The 16,718-nt window shown below is 41.5% G+C and overlaps 1 protein-coding gene and 1 non-coding gene across 4 annotated transcripts; both read right to left on the bottom strand.

The window, feature by feature from the left end:
- Positions 1–823: 823 nt before the first annotated feature.
- Positions 824–16,713, bottom strand: LOC121198381 (transportin-2-like). 3 transcript variants are annotated; one of them, XM_041062452.1, is made up of 26 exons: positions 16,634–16,713; positions 14,827–14,926; positions 14,434–14,509; positions 13,830–13,979; positions 13,422–13,528; positions 12,314–12,447; positions 11,894–11,975; positions 11,589–11,711; positions 11,195–11,313; positions 10,948–11,008; positions 10,501–10,672; positions 10,138–10,290; positions 9,245–9,470; positions 8,551–8,722; positions 8,212–8,298; positions 7,978–8,085; positions 7,719–7,877; positions 7,493–7,580; positions 7,168–7,266; positions 6,522–6,557; positions 6,045–6,140; positions 5,876–5,951; positions 5,494–5,593; positions 5,321–5,395; positions 4,530–4,678; positions 824–4,241 (listed from the first exon to the last, which is right to left on the bottom strand). In XM_041062452.1, exons 2-25 carry the CDS (start codon positions 14,923–14,925, stop codon positions 4,571–4,573), a joined length of 2,706 nt encoding a protein of 901 aa, XP_040918386.1. In that variant the 5' UTR covers position 14,926; positions 16,634–16,713; the 3' UTR covers positions 824–4,241; positions 4,530–4,570. The 3 variants fall into 3 exon arrangements, with proteins under 3 accessions (XP_040918386.1, XP_040918387.1, XP_040918389.1); XM_041062453.1 differs by lacking the exon at positions 16,634–16,713 and adding an exon at positions 16,086–16,280; XM_041062455.1 differs by lacking the exon at positions 6,522–6,557.
- Positions 15,054–15,121, bottom strand: LOC121199157. The gene has a single exon (XR_005896413.1). It is a non-coding gene; the product is annotated as a small nucleolar RNA SNORD41 (small nucleolar RNA).
- Positions 16,714–16,718: the final 5 nt, after the last annotated feature.

The following is a 16,718-nucleotide window of genomic DNA, read 5'->3' as shown; positions in this document are numbered from 1 at the left end:
TATTAGTTTACCCCAACACAACATGATACATCATCACAGAGCTTCCCAAATCTGCTTCCGGGGCAGAGTAAAATTTCACACACTTTTCTGTGAGACTGTTGCATTTGCATGCTGTTACAACCTTACAAATAAAGTTACCTTTCTTAATTTTTTTTTCTTTGTGGATTACACACATTATTTCTATATTGTCTTTTCCATCTCTTTGTCATCTTCCTGTAAAGTTATTTCTAATGTTTCATTTCAAAAGGTGTAACTTGTTTGCTTGGATGTTAATCTAGACAGGTGAGCCATGTGAATTGCTCAGTCAGCTGAAGTTCTAAGGCCCATGTACACTTTCACTTGTAATTTTAAACTTCCTACATCACAGTTATGTGGTTGCCTGAACTAGAAAATCTGAAATAAGCAATTCAGTGGAGCCTGTGCTTGAATTGATAGAATGTGAAGGATAAAAAAAAGACAACCTAACAGTCTAACAAGTGAGAACAATTGTAAAGTTAGATGCCATGTGATAACGCAAATTAAAAAAAAAAAAAAAAAAAAAAAAAAAAAAAGTCTTTAAAGTGCAAATTTTAGAACATAATCAACTCTACACTGTTAGACTTGAATGAGCTTTAATTAGTTGAACTTCATCAGCCAGCAGATTTCAGCTTCTGTGGTGAATTCAATTGTTACTTTAGTTCATTTACAAAACGACAGTGGTAACATAAATTCAAGTTGTGTTTCCAGCTTGATCCAAATGGATCAGGTTTCAGGCTCAAGTCTCAAGAAGATTTCTCTGAACACAATGATGATCGTACAGAAAACAAAATGTTCACTCAACAGCTCAAAGCTTAATAGAAAAAAACTTTTATTTTCCCCTATTCACAAAAATTAAATAAAAAGGGATACATCCCACCTGCACCACAGTTCAGCGAAAATAAAAGGTACTACATCAAAGTCAATTGCCAGCCTTGATATCAGATTGAAACAAGTTATGAATTAGTTTTCCACATTCTTCCCTAAGGTATGCACCAAGCACTGACTCTCCTTCAGTCCAACCACAAAATCAAATTTTACATCATCAAATGGTCCGCTATAAAACAACGAAAACAAAATATTCTTTAAATAAAAAGAATAAAAACGAAAAACAAAAAAAATAACTTTTAAAGTCCAAAACAATTTGTGCACTAGAGCACAAAAAATAAAAATAATAAAACAAATAAACAAAATAAATAAAAACAAAACTGTCACATGTAAATAAAAATTAAAAAAAATAATTAAAAAAACAAAACAAAAAAAAACAAACTTGTGGACAACTTGCATTTAGATTTACTTCTGTATATAGCTTAGTGTATCTCAACATGGCGAGGAGTGGTAAAGCCTCAATTGCTTATTTTTCTTTCTTCAATTCATTGTGGCACAGGAGCATCATCCCTCTGAAACATTCTTCTAATTAATGCTTCACCAGTTGCTGCTCCAAGCACATCTGTCCAGCCCCTGATGAATGAGCGGCCACCTCACATCTCAACACTCGCCAGCCAGTTAAACCTGGAGAAGATGCCATCAGCATTCAGCCTGAGGGGCTTTGCGGCTTAGAAAAGTGGTCAGGATTCAAAAAACACACATAGACATCGGCAACATTTGTGCTACGACAGAATGAAAAATCTGTGTCACATTTGTTGAGGAAAAAAACACAAATTAATGCGGATTCTATAAAAATACATAACCACATAACCTGTAAATGTGAGCCGATTTTAAGGACAATTTTTAAGGACCAGTGTGTAGGCTTTAGGGGGATCTATTGGCAGAAAATAAACATAATATTCATAACTTTGTTTTTATTAGTTGTGTTTCCATTATCTTAGAATAAGCCCTACATATCTACATAGGGAGCAGTTTGTTATGTTTCTACAGTAGCCCAAAACAGACAAACCAAACACTGGCTCTAGAGAGAGCCATCTGAATTTTTACGACACCTGAAGGCCACCGTAGGTTCTCCTACATATTTGGAAAGGGAGGGGTGAGGGGAAGAGTATTCAGTTGGTGATGCCACCAAATCCTACACACTGGTCCTTTAACCAAGCAGGAATAGATGTTAGTATTTTTCAATAAGAGAAAGTCTTCATCTTAAGAGTTCTAAGCACCTTGACAATTACACTGATCATATTAACTGGTAGGCAAACGTTGATACTCCCCCCACCGGCTACGTCAACCCAGGCATGACTCAAGCCACGTGCTTAACTTCAGAGTAGGGCTGGTGCAAAGTTACATCTAAGCAGTACTCGTGTACACACCATTATAGTAAAACACCAACAGGCAAACAGCCATACACACATTACAACCGTCCACTATGGACAATGACTAAAAGATAAAGCTGGATAAAGACCACCACTCTCTCACACAAGCTAACCAGTGTCAGGGGAAAACTATTAGGACTCAGGGTCAGTGTATTCCCAGGCATAACCTACACAGTATTAACGGGTGAAGATATGGCAACAACAACCACAAGTTTGATCATAAGCTGGAGAAGTACCTTATTAGTCCAGCCATGAGTTGTGTTGCCATTGACAAAGCTCTTATAAGGTAGATCCCTCCGAAGGGATCTGTTATAAAATGACTAAAAAAAAGGAGCAAGGCTTATTGGAAAGCATGCAATGTTCATGACAAGAAGCTGTGATGGCCCAAGTAGCCATAATTTAATGAAAAGCTCTGATGAAAAAGACGGGGACATCCTAAAACACAGATATGGATTGACACGCATTAACATGGATCCAAAATACTGTAATTAAGATGTTTCCTTCTTTAATCCTATTCATTTTAGAAGGCGCTACATTATAAAACTATGTTAAGAGGCCTCAAGTCTTACCCTAGTCATTTTACCATTGCTTAACATTATCAACATTATGCTTACTTCAGCAAGCCGTTAACAGTCCTAAAATCACTTATCCAAAAAAAACTATATCTCAAGATCAGTATATCATTACTGTACGTCTTTACATGTGAAATTCTAAATTTCTTACAAAAGAAAAAAGTGCATTTATATCAGTAAGAACCAATTCATTCTTGGTGATGTCTTATCGCTCTCATTAGGTTCGTTTTGTAAATACTCTAAAAACAAAGCAGCAGCAGCAGCAGAAAAAAGGATTCTCGCCTTTGCCTACAGTATTTGAAGTCTTGTTTCAGTGAGGGATTCTCCAAACAATCAGACATGAGCCAATTCCTGTACTGATCTACCAACAAGTTGGTCATCTCACACACACACACACACACAAACAAACAAACACACACAGCCTCCATTAAACTGTAGACATTGGTTAGATGATAGGTATGAATGGGAGGACAAAAGAACTAAGCACCTGACAGCTTCAAATTATGGCAGCCTCCCCATACTGACAACTAATGCGATAAATCAAGAGTGCAACAAGACAGACATTCACTCAAACATGCGTCACTTAGGAGGTGATCGTATGCCATGCAACCACTTGGTACTATGGTGGTAAAACCTTAGAGGACAGAGCTACTGCATCTTTTTTTTCCTCAAATGAGGGAGAAAAAGAAACAAATGATCTGAGAGGAATTCAGCAACCAAGGGAAGAGGAGGGAAATTAAATTCAGCTAAATGTACATGTGAAAAGAGAATAAGACCCATGTATATGCACACCAAATGGTTTATGCAATTTTGCCGTAAAAGGTGCAAAAGATTTGTGCACATTTCCTGCACTGTTACATAGTAAAAGCATGTTTTGATTTTTTGTTTAGCCTCTGGCACGAGCCTGTTTAAACACATCTACATCCGTGAGTTTCTACTGACTACGTGCATTGTGGTGTTTGGGACTGTGGCACCCTATGCTGGTTCAGATAATTCCTTATTATGTACCTATCTGCCAAACCCCCCTCCCCTCCCAGCCGTCATCCATCTTAACAGAATAATCAAATCGAGGAGGGGGAGGTCAAAGCCAGCCCCTATTTTGTCCTCACCTACCTAGGATCCCTGCAGTGCTGTTGGCGAAAGTCACTTTTGAGCGTGTTTGGATTTAGTGAGGCGTTTAATCCGAGAGGTATATGTAATATCCCCAGTTTACCCTCCCACACCCACCACCCTCCTCCCACCCTCCCTAACAGAGACACACAGGGCGCAGGGGGAAAGGGGGCCGTCCGCTGAATGGAGGGTCAAGGCCAGTCACATCCCTCCAGCTCTTGTTTCTCCCCCCCGTGATCTGGGCAGTGCAATGAGTTCCCCAGTAACCCTCCCCTACATTAACCTGAGAAAGAGATGGACAGAGAAAAGAGTTAAAAACTTAAAAATAAATAAATAAAAAATTATTAAATTATTCATCAACTACTGAAACAATGACAAGCTGATAAAAATGGTCTGGGGTCAAGAGGATGCAGTAGGGAGAGGGAAAAGTGAGATTCTGGATCAGAAAATTCATTTGGGAACAAAATGTATCATTGCATATCAATGAGCTGGGATTTTCATCATGTCCAGAAGCGTGGTAGGCTGGGGGTAGGTTATATGTTTGTGACATGGAGACATTTGCTGGACATACCTAACAGGTCGGTGTCCTCTGTGGACCAAGGGGAGGTTGGGTTAGACGCCATAGCAGGCCGACAGGCGCTCCTTCAACAGAGGAGGAAACTGCTCAGAGAACTGCTGCCAGTTCTCTTCCCCGACCTGGTCCTTGAAGCCATGAAGGATCTTGTAAAAGAGAGAGAGAGAGAAAAATATGGATACTGACTCAGCTCTCTCAAGGATGAATTTGATGTGTCCTTGTTGCCTTGAAGCGATGGCACCTGTATCTGTAAGATACAACAAAAAAGACTGTCCTCTAAGCCCTGTTCTAAGCATTCCCATTGGGTTTGTTAAAACAGTTTAAGCAGCTGTATGCTACCCTGCTAATTAAGCTAATGTTAGCTAAATGACTTAATCGAAAACACTGTCTGCTGACTGCTTTTTTAAATGTTCCCAGATGACTTGTGTTAAAACGAGAACCCTGTAAAAGGGTGCTCGGCTATGACTGGACATCATGGTTCAGAGGAGGAGTTTAGCAAATAGTCAACATTCACTGGACACCTCGGCTGATCAACTAGCCTGGGCGATGCTAAACTATCATTTATGCTGTTCTGAAACAATTGCTCTCCCTTTAACAGCAAACTCTATCCACACTTCTCAGACTGAAAAATCATCCGCACCATGTAATCAGATTTCGAATGTCTGATAAGTGATCATCACAGTGTGGTGAGCCAGCAGTAGACTTGGGGCGGAAACATTTTAATGACAAACACCAGTCATCTAAAATTAAAGTAATGTTAAAGTAGGACATTCTGATGAAACACTCACCTTACAAAACATGTCTCTCAGGTCGTCCTTGGGGCTGACCCAAGAGGCCACAGCATCACAGAAGAAAATGAAGTCCTGGACAGAGAAGATTTGTTACTTTATCACACACTGATGAAGAGCTCCCCAATCTCTCTAACCCCTGTGTCCCCTACTGTTAAACCACATCACTTTACCTGCACCACTCCTGCAGGGTTGACACCGATCATTACACAGATTCCCCGAAAGGCTGAGTCCTTCTCCTCGTTATCTCTGATATTCCTCAAAGATGTGCACCTGGTGCAAGAAGGAGACAAAAAAGGTGTTTGCTCATGGATTCAGTTTATAAATGTAGTTAAACGACCTCCATTATGTATTTTCTAATAGGCAAGAATTAACTTCCTGTCGAATTAACTGTTGCCTTTTCTATTTTCCAGGAAAACAATTTCTCATTTATTCTAAGCTAATGGAAGAAGAGCCCCTGGGTTTTGGACCAGAATATAAAAAGAAAATGTGTCTTATTATAAATGTGTATTTCATCATATCCGGATGATAATATTGTTCACACATATGACTCACCATGGTCTAATGAAATGCTGCAGCTGTGGTGCCACTTCCTGGGGACAGACAAAACCCAGTCTGCCGATCGTAATGGCTGCACACAAAGGCGACGAAACAGTTAATCTTAACTCACTAGTGTGATCATCAGACAGCGTGCTACACTGCGCATGTATTACATCGTGTGTACCTGTGTTTTCCAGCAGAGTCTTGGGTGTGTTGGGTCTATTGATGATCTCCACCAGGTGAGGCAGGACCATGCCCACATAAGGCTGCATCTCTGCACCTGAAGACACGCACAGACGAGAAAAAGCGCATTCTCAAATGACTGAAGAAAACAGACCACCTGCAGTGTGGATGTGTCAACTGTCTCAATGCTACAGCTTTGACTTAGATGCCAAAGAGAAAAACAAATACAGAAGTCATTATCTGTTGATTGCTGGAGCAGAATGTGCAGCATCCTTACAACGATCCTTACAACAGCTACCATCGCTGTTACAAGGTGTCAACAGCTTCAAAGACATCAGCAAAGTGTTGATGCAAAGAAATCACCACAGGGGTGAGCACAACTAAAACAACTGTATAGTCTTGAGGTTTTCCTCCAGCAGTTTGTACTGAACTCTTTGATCTAAAAGATGACTGGATTGCTGGTGTTCCCTACGCTCACCTGGACAATCCCCTGTTTGCTGCTTGACACTTCGGCCTGAAAGGATATCACACAGAGTGTCACTGGGTGGACTGGATCACACACAACGACTAGCCGGGCAAGCATGCACGTGTACACACACACATTCACAGGCTACGCCGTATCGTTGCAGAAGTGTTAAGGCAGACAATAGAGGAAGAGGAAACTGCATGACCCACGTTCACAATCAGGCAAAAATCTTTTAATTATATGAAAAACTTTCCTACATCTACAAACTTTTTTCTTGGCCGGAACAAACTGTAGAATATTTTCTACCAATTGCCAAGAAAGATGAGGAAAAGAAAAGGCAAACTGTTTGTACAGAGCTGCAGATTGGTTTGTGCTTGTTAAACTAAATCACACACGAGCCTGCACGCATGTAAACCAGCCCACTCAGGATAGTAAATGCTGAACTGTGCCACCTCGAGTGTGAGCCACATGTGAGGTGTGTGCAGTATCTGGATCAGAAGATATTATGGGAACAAAATGTATCATTTTGTGTCAATGAGCTGGGTGTTTCATCATATCCAGATACTGGGCACATGTTTTCTGTGAAGGCAACCATTCACAAAAAAAAAAAAAACATAAGAGAAAAAGCATCAACATTAAGAGCAACCTCCTTTCTCACCCATTTGCATGGAGATCTCCCCAATGGCCCAGGTGGCGTTGTTACACACAGAGATAAATTCTGGGTTCAGGTTGAGCCCCAGGATTGGCATGAACTCAGCTGGAGGGAGGACATGGACACATATCAGTTACAAGACAATCACTTACACACACGTCACATAATTCCTTTACAGTCACAAATTTATAATAGTCCTTCACTCAAGACACTGGACCATCTATGGCTACGACAGCTATCACAATGAATCAATGCTGGACGTTTCCTGGTTGCCAAACAGTAGAAGATGGGTGATATAATTTTAGTCAGAGCTCTCATAAAGCACACTCACCAATACAAGGCTTCACATGGAGGAAGCAGGCCTTGGTTAGATCACCCAGCAGAGCAAAAGAGCTTTGCCTCACTTCAGGCATAGTGTCCTGCAACACAACACAACATCCTTGTGTTATACTTGTACAGTGAATTTGTCAAGGTTCAGAAGAAGCTCTGATGCATGTGTGCCATTTCATCTATTAAACAAAAAAGGAAAGAAGCTATGAAAGCACTCTCCCTCATACCTGCATGCACTGGAAAAGAAGGGTCATGATGTTGGAGCGAGCCACCAGCTGTTCCACATTGCCCCCCAAACCCTCAGCCAGGCCGCTCAACAGATCCAGGGCCACGATCATAAAATCCTTGTCGGGAGCCTCATACTGGTCTGGATGCTGGTTGTACATCTGTGCGAAAAAGGAGAGAAAAGTTTCAGTGTCTCTTCTTCACCTCAGAAAAAGATCACTAAATACACAACAGATTTTTTGTGTGTGTTTGAGATCTCACCATAGCCTGAGCTAGTGTCTTCTGGACTAGTGTGACACAGCGCTGATAGACAGGCTCACAGTAAGGCAGAAAACCACTCTGCAGGGCGGTGGCTACTGATGACAGACACTGTAAGAAACACAAAGATGACTTGTAGAAAGAGACATGCACAGTTTGCTATCTGGGGCTGTAGGCCCAAAGAATGGCTAAAAACTTACTGTAGTTCCAGCACTTCTTTTAAAATCAACTTCTCACCTCTAGTAGTGGGAAGAGATCCTTGTCTTCATCCTTCAGCTCGTTCCACTTGGCAATAAGGGGGGGCATCAACTTCTGAATGTACTCCTGAGAAATGATATAGACTGGTAAGTTCTCAGGGTTTTCCCTGCACCTTAAAGCCCTCAATAAAGTATTAAAGAAACTGTATAAAACACGAGACTATGTAAAGACTGGGAAGTATGGGGACAGCCTGGAGAGTCCAGAATCCAGCAGTGACAAAACCTGCTCACCAGCACCTCTGAATCATCAATAAAAGATCTTTCTCAGTATGTTTTGCATAAAAAAAACTGTGAAAGTGTAAGTCTCATGGGTACTTACAGGCTGATTGAGGTGGTGACCCACTGAGTCTGCCAGAGTTCCTATGGCATCATAGAGGATGAGGAGATTCTTGTGCTGGTACTTCCCAAAGGCAAAGACCAGCGTGTCCAGGATAAAGCTCAGGTAAGGTACCAGCTCTGTGCATGCCTCCTCCTCCAGGGTGGCAAATGCACTGAGAGAAAAAAACAAGATGGAGGACATATTAAAGGACCAGTGTGTAGAAGTTAGTGGCATCTAGTGGTGGGGTTGTAGACTGCAACTTCAATACCTCTCCCTTTCCAAATGTGTAGGAGGGCATAGGGTGGCCTTCAGGTAACAAAGAAACGCTAAAGGCCCTTTCTAGAGCCAGTGTTTGGTTTGTCTGTTCTAGGCTACTGTAGACAGATGGCAGTGCAACATGGAAGATGACCTGCTCCCTATGTAGATATAAATGGCTCCATTCTTAGTTTCTGGTGATTTTAAACTAATGAAAACAAAGTTACGACTATTATATTCCATTTCTGCAAACAGATCTCCCCAAATCCTACACACTGGTCCTTTCCTGTTTAATCTATACATCTAGTTCTTCCGGTCTACGAATAATAAAAGCAGGATGTGGATCAGAGCACAAACGAGGACAAAGTCTATCCTTCTTAATCAATTAGCTGGGATTTTCATCATATTCACATACGAAGGAGAGTGTGAAGCTACTCACCTGCAGGCGGCCTCCTGCACCCTCTTGTTGCCATCCAGGATGCGTTTCAGAAGCTCTGTCATAAGGGGTTTGAGGTAGGAGTCGGGGGGCTGGGAGACCACCCAATGTGCATAGCGACTCAGGGTCCAGCAGGCAATAGAGCGTACCAGGGCCTTCTTGTCGCACAGACACTGGATGAGGTGGGGGATCAACTCTGGCAGGTAGGGCACCATGCCCTGCATGCAGCCTGAGGAACAGAGAGAGGTAATATATTTATATTATTATTATTTTCTTTATTGTAGAGCTTTTTGTCTGCTCTTCGTACTTTGAGTGGGCAGGTTCCAATTAATTTTATTGTTCTGAATTGGCAGCCGTTTCTATGACACCTTGACGTTTCACTCCACCTTTGAGAGCAGCTCTTCTGAAGAACTATAAACACTTCCTATGAGGTCAGACAACACACTGTGTGAGCAAGATCTTTTCTTGTGAATAACCCTCTGTGACTGGTGGGAGCTCTGAGCTGTTCTTACATCAGATCTAATTATCTCTTTATTTGCAACCTTAAATATGGCACTTGCATGTTTTAATGAACATGTTTAGAAGAGCTTCAGAAAAAGCATTATTTGTTAAATTTATTTCAGTTAGGCTACATCCTGTTAGCAGGTTTTAACTGGGTCAGTAGCGATGACTCATTATGGCCTCTCAGCACTGTTCAGCAACAACATCTGTACTGAGCCTCTGGCTTCCCCAAAGTCTGTTTATTCAGAAAGAGGAAACACTTGTTCAGGTGGAGATCGGGTTTTGCTGAGTTTAATATAGACCGTAGCGCCCATATATATATATATGTGTGTGTGTATAATTTGTTTTCTTTCATTTATTTAATGAGAATTAGATATCAAATCTGTGAGTCTTACCCTCAGCTATGGCCCCCAACACCAGGATGCCAGACTCCTTGATGACCCAGTCGGGGTGGAAGAGCAAGCCTTTCAGGAGCGGCAGGAGGTGGGGCAGCAGCTCATCGCGGAAGACATTGGCCAGCACATCCAGGGCGGCGGCTGAACACTTTCCTACATCAAAAAAAAAAAATTAAAAGCTTAACAACAATGCTGTTTTACAAATGACCTGACAGCAGATGTTACTTTTCTAAACACATTAGAGAATGAGGCATGGAAAACTGAAAATGATATGCAAAGAATTTCAGATTAATTTAGACCCAAAGCCTGAAAATGTGTGACATTTCAACAAGAGCATCTCTGTAACTGCACTTCTCCACTTACGCAGGTTCCAGTCTGACAGCGTGTCATCGTCGTCGTCGTCATCTTCCTCGATGTCCTCACCTTCCTCACCCTCCCCTCCTTCGTGCTGCAAGGTGACAGTGCGCGACTTGTGGAAACGGGGCTTGATGTCCTGATCGCTGTCTGGTACCGCCTCGTCCTCCTCCACATCACCCTGGACGCACACAAATTTTACTTCAGCTATATCATGATATTTATTCTTCGAGACACAGTTTTAAAAACAGCATCGGGGATGGTTCTAAAAACATCATCTTCCTTCTGTAATATTAGCTCTTACTTTAAATGTAGATTACGTGGCTTTTGTTTTGGATTTTAAGTCAGGATTTATTTCTGGCACAGAGGATTGACCTCCAGTCACAGTGCATATAAGGGCACATTTCTCAATGAGAAGGCATTGCATAACAGTACAAGAACAAAAAGAAAGCTCACCTTTAACAGTATGATGTCTATCTCTGAGTACTTCATCCCATTTACCAAGATAGGTATCAGTCTGTATTAAAAGGGGTGGAGAAAAAGAGTTCATTAGTAAAAACAGAAAAAAAAATCTCAGGACAAGTTGATAAATATCGAAATCCACAATATCGAAGTCATACAGGCATATCAGACATGGACAGAACTTTTTGTTGGATCAGAACAGAACACATATTACATCAACAACAGTTAAAGAGCTACTCACTGCACCAGATGTCCAGACAGCATATCCTTACAGATGGGTTGCTCTGCTAGAGTCAACCAAAACTCGCAGGCCTCAAGAGCCACGTTCTCATCAGGGTCCTGGGTCCGCTGTAGCATGTACTGCAAGAGATGAGAAAGGCGCGTTGCTTGAAACTCGTCAAACTGAGAGAAAAATACTGGTAATGTGCAACAGTTCATCAAGGAACATTAGCAAATCTGGATCAGAAAATATAGGAACTAGAGGTATCATTGTAAATCAATGAGCTGGGTTTTTCATCATGTCCAGATGCAAAAGAGCGTAAAGACGTAGCGTAAAGTAACTATGTGGATGTACAAAAGGTCTCTATCCCTTTATCTAAACAATATTGTGTCTCCCCCTTTCCACGACAGCTTACCTGGATGATGCTGTGCATGTGAGGAATGAGGCGGTCGATGCGGACCTCCAGTAACATGACCAGGGCTCGGCACACGTTCTTTCGAACCTCGGAGTCCTCATCTGCTGCCAGCGCAAACAGGCTCTAGTAGGGGAGAGGATAAATAAGACAAGAAAGAAATTAATTGTGGGTGAGGAGAAAAATCAAAAAATGGGAAAAAAATAACAAAATGGATGAACAACACAAGTTTAAAAAAATGATCTGGCCTGCTATTCAAACAAAGCCACACGGTCCGATTCCCCTCAGCGTTCAAACACACCGCTCACCTCTATGAAGGTGTCAATGTTGTCCATCAGGGCCTGGGCTCTGCCAATGATGAACTGGTTCACACAGGCAATGGCATGGGACCTGCAGGTACGAAAGGAAAACTGATTAAGCCAGTGGAACGCGTGTTAACAGTGAACTCGAGCACAGAAGTGGATTAGTGATTAAAGAGTTTGTGTAAAAAATTTTAGGTTTACCAGCCCACATTCAGCAGACTAAGGATCTACAAAGACATTCTCCCCAATCCCTTAAATTAGGGTGTATGCCAATGTGAGGGGTAAAGTGAGAGTGAAATGAGAATATCTGGATCAGACAGTATGAATACAAACACCTTCACCGTCAGTCAGATGTTAGCATGCATCACGCCCAGACGCTAATAGCAGAACCACAATTAAAAATAACTCCTGTTCTCTCTCCTGTACCTAATCTTGGGGCTGCAGTGCTTGAAGAACTGAAGGAATTTAGGTATCATAATGTTGAGGGGTCTGTTCAGAGCGTCACTGTCCAGCAGCTCCGACGAGTCCTCACAGATCTTCTGCAGTGCTCCAAACGAGCCCTGAGACACGGACATACACAGAGAGGCTGTCAAATCAAACGCAAACATACAGGGACACAGGGGAGAGAATGAGACTGCATCAGCAAATAAAAGGAGAGTACTGAATGCACTGCACAGTCAAGGCTTTTCAGCTGAAAGTTTGAAGAAATAATTTTACCAACCAACACAAACATTTCTCTATGCAGTCAACAGAGCCTTCTCACAATAGATATTTCCTTTTTCTTATACACAGGTGCAACAAACAATTTCAATTGTTTTACAAATTAACAGGATTTCAGCAGTTGTTACACGGACAACAATAAAATTTAAACATGAACCACTCCCTTCATAACATTCAGATGTGCTACTTCAGGCACATTTTTAAAAATGGCATTAGTTATGTCTGTGACTTCCTCATAATACATTAAATATTTAATTGAAATTAAAACTTCACTAATTCCATACTGAAGATACTCAGCCTGTCAAGAGGAGGGCTGTTCTCCCAAGTGACGTTTGAAATATGATTAGATTCTCAGCGAGTCATGCAGTGTCATTTAAGCAGTTTAAAACATTGAACATTTGACCAAAAATCACACACAACAAAAGAATCACAAAATATCAGAACCTGGTCACCCCTGTTTTTAGATGGCAATGTCATGAAAAATGTATATAAATTATTTTTCAGATGTCTACCATTTCTTCATAAGGCCCTGCATACTATGACCGACATCTCTAACACTATAACTTTGGTCACATCTGCTAGGGTTGGACAAATTAAACCTGTATCATTTTGATCCGTACTTAAAGTCTGGGGACGTTATGTAATTCTCAGCATAACTATGCCCACATTCAACCTGAGCAGAAATTTAATCCCACCAGAGTAAGTGAAAACACCTGTCTGAGAGTGCAGGGCTTTAAAGAAAAGTGACAGCCTTGCTTATTTTCTGGCATTAAAAAAAAGATAAGTATAAGGGCAGCTTGTGGTAAGTGCAGACCTCGCAGGTGTTGTAGTCTTCCGAGTTGAGCAAGTTGCAGAGCTGGGGCAGCAGCTCAGGCCATGTCTGTAGCTCTCCCTTGGAGGCAATAGTAGTGATCAGGATGCCTAGAGGAGAGAGAGGGGCAGACAATAACAAACTTCAGTTAGTGCTTTATAAACAACGGGATCACGAGCAGTTCACCTTTACTGCCGCTCTGGATCAGACAGTATGAATACAAATACCTTCACAGGCACTCAGATATTTTTATGCATCATCTCCAGAGGATAACAAAAGGAAGGGGGGAGGTAAAGGGGCACTTGGTGCGTGGATGGAAACTAGCCCACAAAAAGAACTAGTGATGGAGAACAGCAGTCACGCCAAAGTGAATGGCTGTGTCAGTACAACACCCACAAAACACAGACTCACCAATTGTGGCACGGATGAGCGGCGAGGGGTCGCCGATGTTGTTGAGACATTCCTGCTTGATGAAGTCGGCAACAGCTGAGGGAAAGTTCTGATAGTGGGCCTTAACATTGTTCTTCAGAATCAGGCCGCTGAGAGAGCGAGTTGGCTCATCTGAGCAGATGAAGGGAAAAGAAGAATGGCATAAAAAAGTTAGAAGAGAAAAAACTGATATGGACACATAACCTGGTAGCCAGTGCGGACACCCCCAATATAACTTTGTTTTCTTGTAGTTGTCACCGTGTGGAACAGTGAGACATACAGTTAGGTAAGATATAAGCCTGTTACAAGCCTCAGCACACATGAATATGTGCGTTCAGATGTTATTGTCTGTTATGTTGGTATGTAATAGCGTACTATAATGCACTAAAATGAATGGAAATATAAACAAAAATATTTGGCTCATGTCTGTCACATCAATTATGTCACAATTTAAAAATATCAGATGGTTCTTTGTCAAAACCACCATCATTTCTTAGTGGCCACCTACATCAGACACAGAGCAATATAAACTGAGCTTTACTGGTTATATATGGCTGAGAAAGGAGAAACATGCCTGTCTACTCACCTTCAGTTTTGAGTCGGGTGAGGACAAAGATAAGATAATTGTTGAAGTCAGGGAACTGGTTGAGTTGTTCAAGTTTCTGGCACAGCTGTTAAGGATCATTTCACTTTGAGCTTCCCAATAAGGCAACTCTTTTGGACCTCCATTCTATTGTGCAATTGTATACTCAGAAAAAAAGAACAAAGAACTTCAGGGCAACTACAGAAAAATCGTCAGCATGTGGAAAATTCTCAGGCTCCAATCTGATAATATATCATTGGTAACAAAACATAACAAAGGTCAAAATTCCTCTACACTTGGTGCAATGTAAAGTTGCCTTTAGCGAGGCACAATTGAGTAAAATATCATTCACTAACTAAACTATGCACACTTTCAGATCGTAGTGTAGTAGGATACTTGTTGGACAGCTCTCTGCGTGACTGTGTTGGGTGACTGTGAGTCTTTGAGCAGTTGGAGGACCTGCTGGAGTCCCTGCTCATCTGGCTGCCACTCCATCCTGAAAAAAACACACACACAAAATTAACCCACACATTCATTTAGTTTTATACATTTTTTCCAGTGTATTCTGATAATTTACATTGATTAAGAAGTAGAACTAATGAGAAATAGCAAGCAAGTGGTCTCTGGATCAGACAGTATGAATACAAACACCATCAGTGGTAGTCAGATGTCTTTTATGCATCATCTCCAAAGGCCACATGAATGTCTAAGGTTGGGAAAGCAATCTAAAAGGACACACTAGGATGATCAACTGGATGCAAAGAAAAGATTTGTAATGCAAAACAGACTTTTCACACTAATGTGCAGAACTGTTGTACCACCTGACTTTATACCCATATATGTACATATATAGGTATATACATATATATATATATATATATATATATATATATATATATATATATATATATATATATATATACATATATACACACATATATATATACACATATATATGTATATTTAACCTAACCTTGCATCAAATGATATTATTAAGGCTAAAACATGTTTGGTAACCACTGTGTAAACCCTTTTTTTTTTTTTTTTTTAAAGCAGCCACTGCAACACTCAACTAAGAGAACCCCTTAATAATCTGAGTTATATAAACCTCTGCACTACTTTTTTAAAAACTTAATCAACCCATGTGCCAAACGACTGAAGAAGACAAGAAATAGGCCAAAGGCTGAGTGTCGGCAGATGACGGTGCACATGGTCTAGGTTCAAGGTGGACCCTCCAGAGTTTGGTAGGAGATCATTTGAGAGGTAATATAAACACGTAGCAGCGGCTGGTTTCGGAATGCCAACACCTAAAATCGTAATTGGAAATCGGCTTGCGGCACAAAAACGAGGACATTAGTCAACACGACCAGCTAAAATCTCTGTGACCCGGCTTAACCGCTCCAAGTTAATCCTACCCCCACCCCCACGCCACCCGGTCCGTTGGTGGGAGTTACGGAAATGCTTTGTGTTTCAATGTTCCTCGATTAAATTGCAAAACCGTGCTGCGCAGCACATGTGCCCGACACCCATGGCTAACTTAAGGGGGTCGCATTCACCTGTAGTTGGTCTGAGTGTGAGAAAAGTTGTCAGGAGGTGAGTTAGCTTGTAGCAGAGCCGCGTTGGTCGGCTCCACGCTAACAGTCCGTGTGGCTTACCTTTATTACATTTAAATGCGTTCGTTGGTTTACTCCAATTCTATCGTCCATTAGCAATTAATTCATCGAATGGTTGCGCTGCTTTTGAGATACCTATACACAGCTTATCTAGTACTACCAAAGTTGCCCTTCTTGGTCAGGCCTGGTCGGCAGGGCAGCTCCAGGCTGGGTGTTCCCAATGTGCCCGGCATGAAAAAAGTCAAATGCCACCGTCCGCTCTCTAAAGAAAGCCCTGTACCGAGTTATCCTTTAAGAGAAACTTAACATCTGAGTGGTCGTGTAAGGCATCGTGGTTAACACAACGCTGGCAGCCAATAATAGGCACAAACTTGATGAACACGTTTTGCAAGCTGGTGTTAGCCGCTAAGCCGTCCAACCATAGTGTTTGACTGACAATGCTAATGCTACTAGCCAGGCTAATGCTATATAACGGACACTTGCTTAAATTTCGCTTTATCGGAACACTTCAATCGCCCGTGCGGTCTGATCGACGTAATATATATCTAAAATGTTTTGCCAAAAATACAAGCGAACTAATATATACGTACAATATTGCGTTGGAAGTCGGATTATCAGTACTGGGCCGCTCTTCTCCCCTGCTTCGTAGCGGTTCTTCTGGTTCAAATGAGCACG

The sequence above is a fragment of the Toxotes jaculatrix genome, chromosome 18, assembly GCF_017976425.1.
Source record: "Toxotes jaculatrix isolate fToxJac2 chromosome 18, fToxJac2.pri, whole genome shotgun sequence".
In the NCBI taxonomy this organism is placed as follows: Eukaryota; Metazoa; Chordata; class Actinopteri; family Toxotidae; genus Toxotes; species Toxotes jaculatrix.
This window is presented reverse-complemented; position numbering and strand designations above follow the sequence as displayed.

Excerpts from the sequence above, each read along its gene's own strand:
- LOC121198381 (XM_041062452.1), bottom strand. The coding sequence starts at position 14,925 with ATGGAGTGGCAGCCAGATGAGCAGGGACTCCAGCAGGTCCTCCAACTG. Across the intron at positions 11,976-12,313 it reads CACTGCAGCCCCAAGATTAG|GTCCCATGCCATTGCCTGTG; the intron begins GTACAGGAGAGA and ends TCGTACCTGCAG. Across the intron at positions 4,679-5,320 it reads TGAGAGACATGTTTTGTAAG|ATCCTTCATGGCTTCAAGGA; the intron begins GTGAGTGTTTCA and ends CTCTTTTACAAG.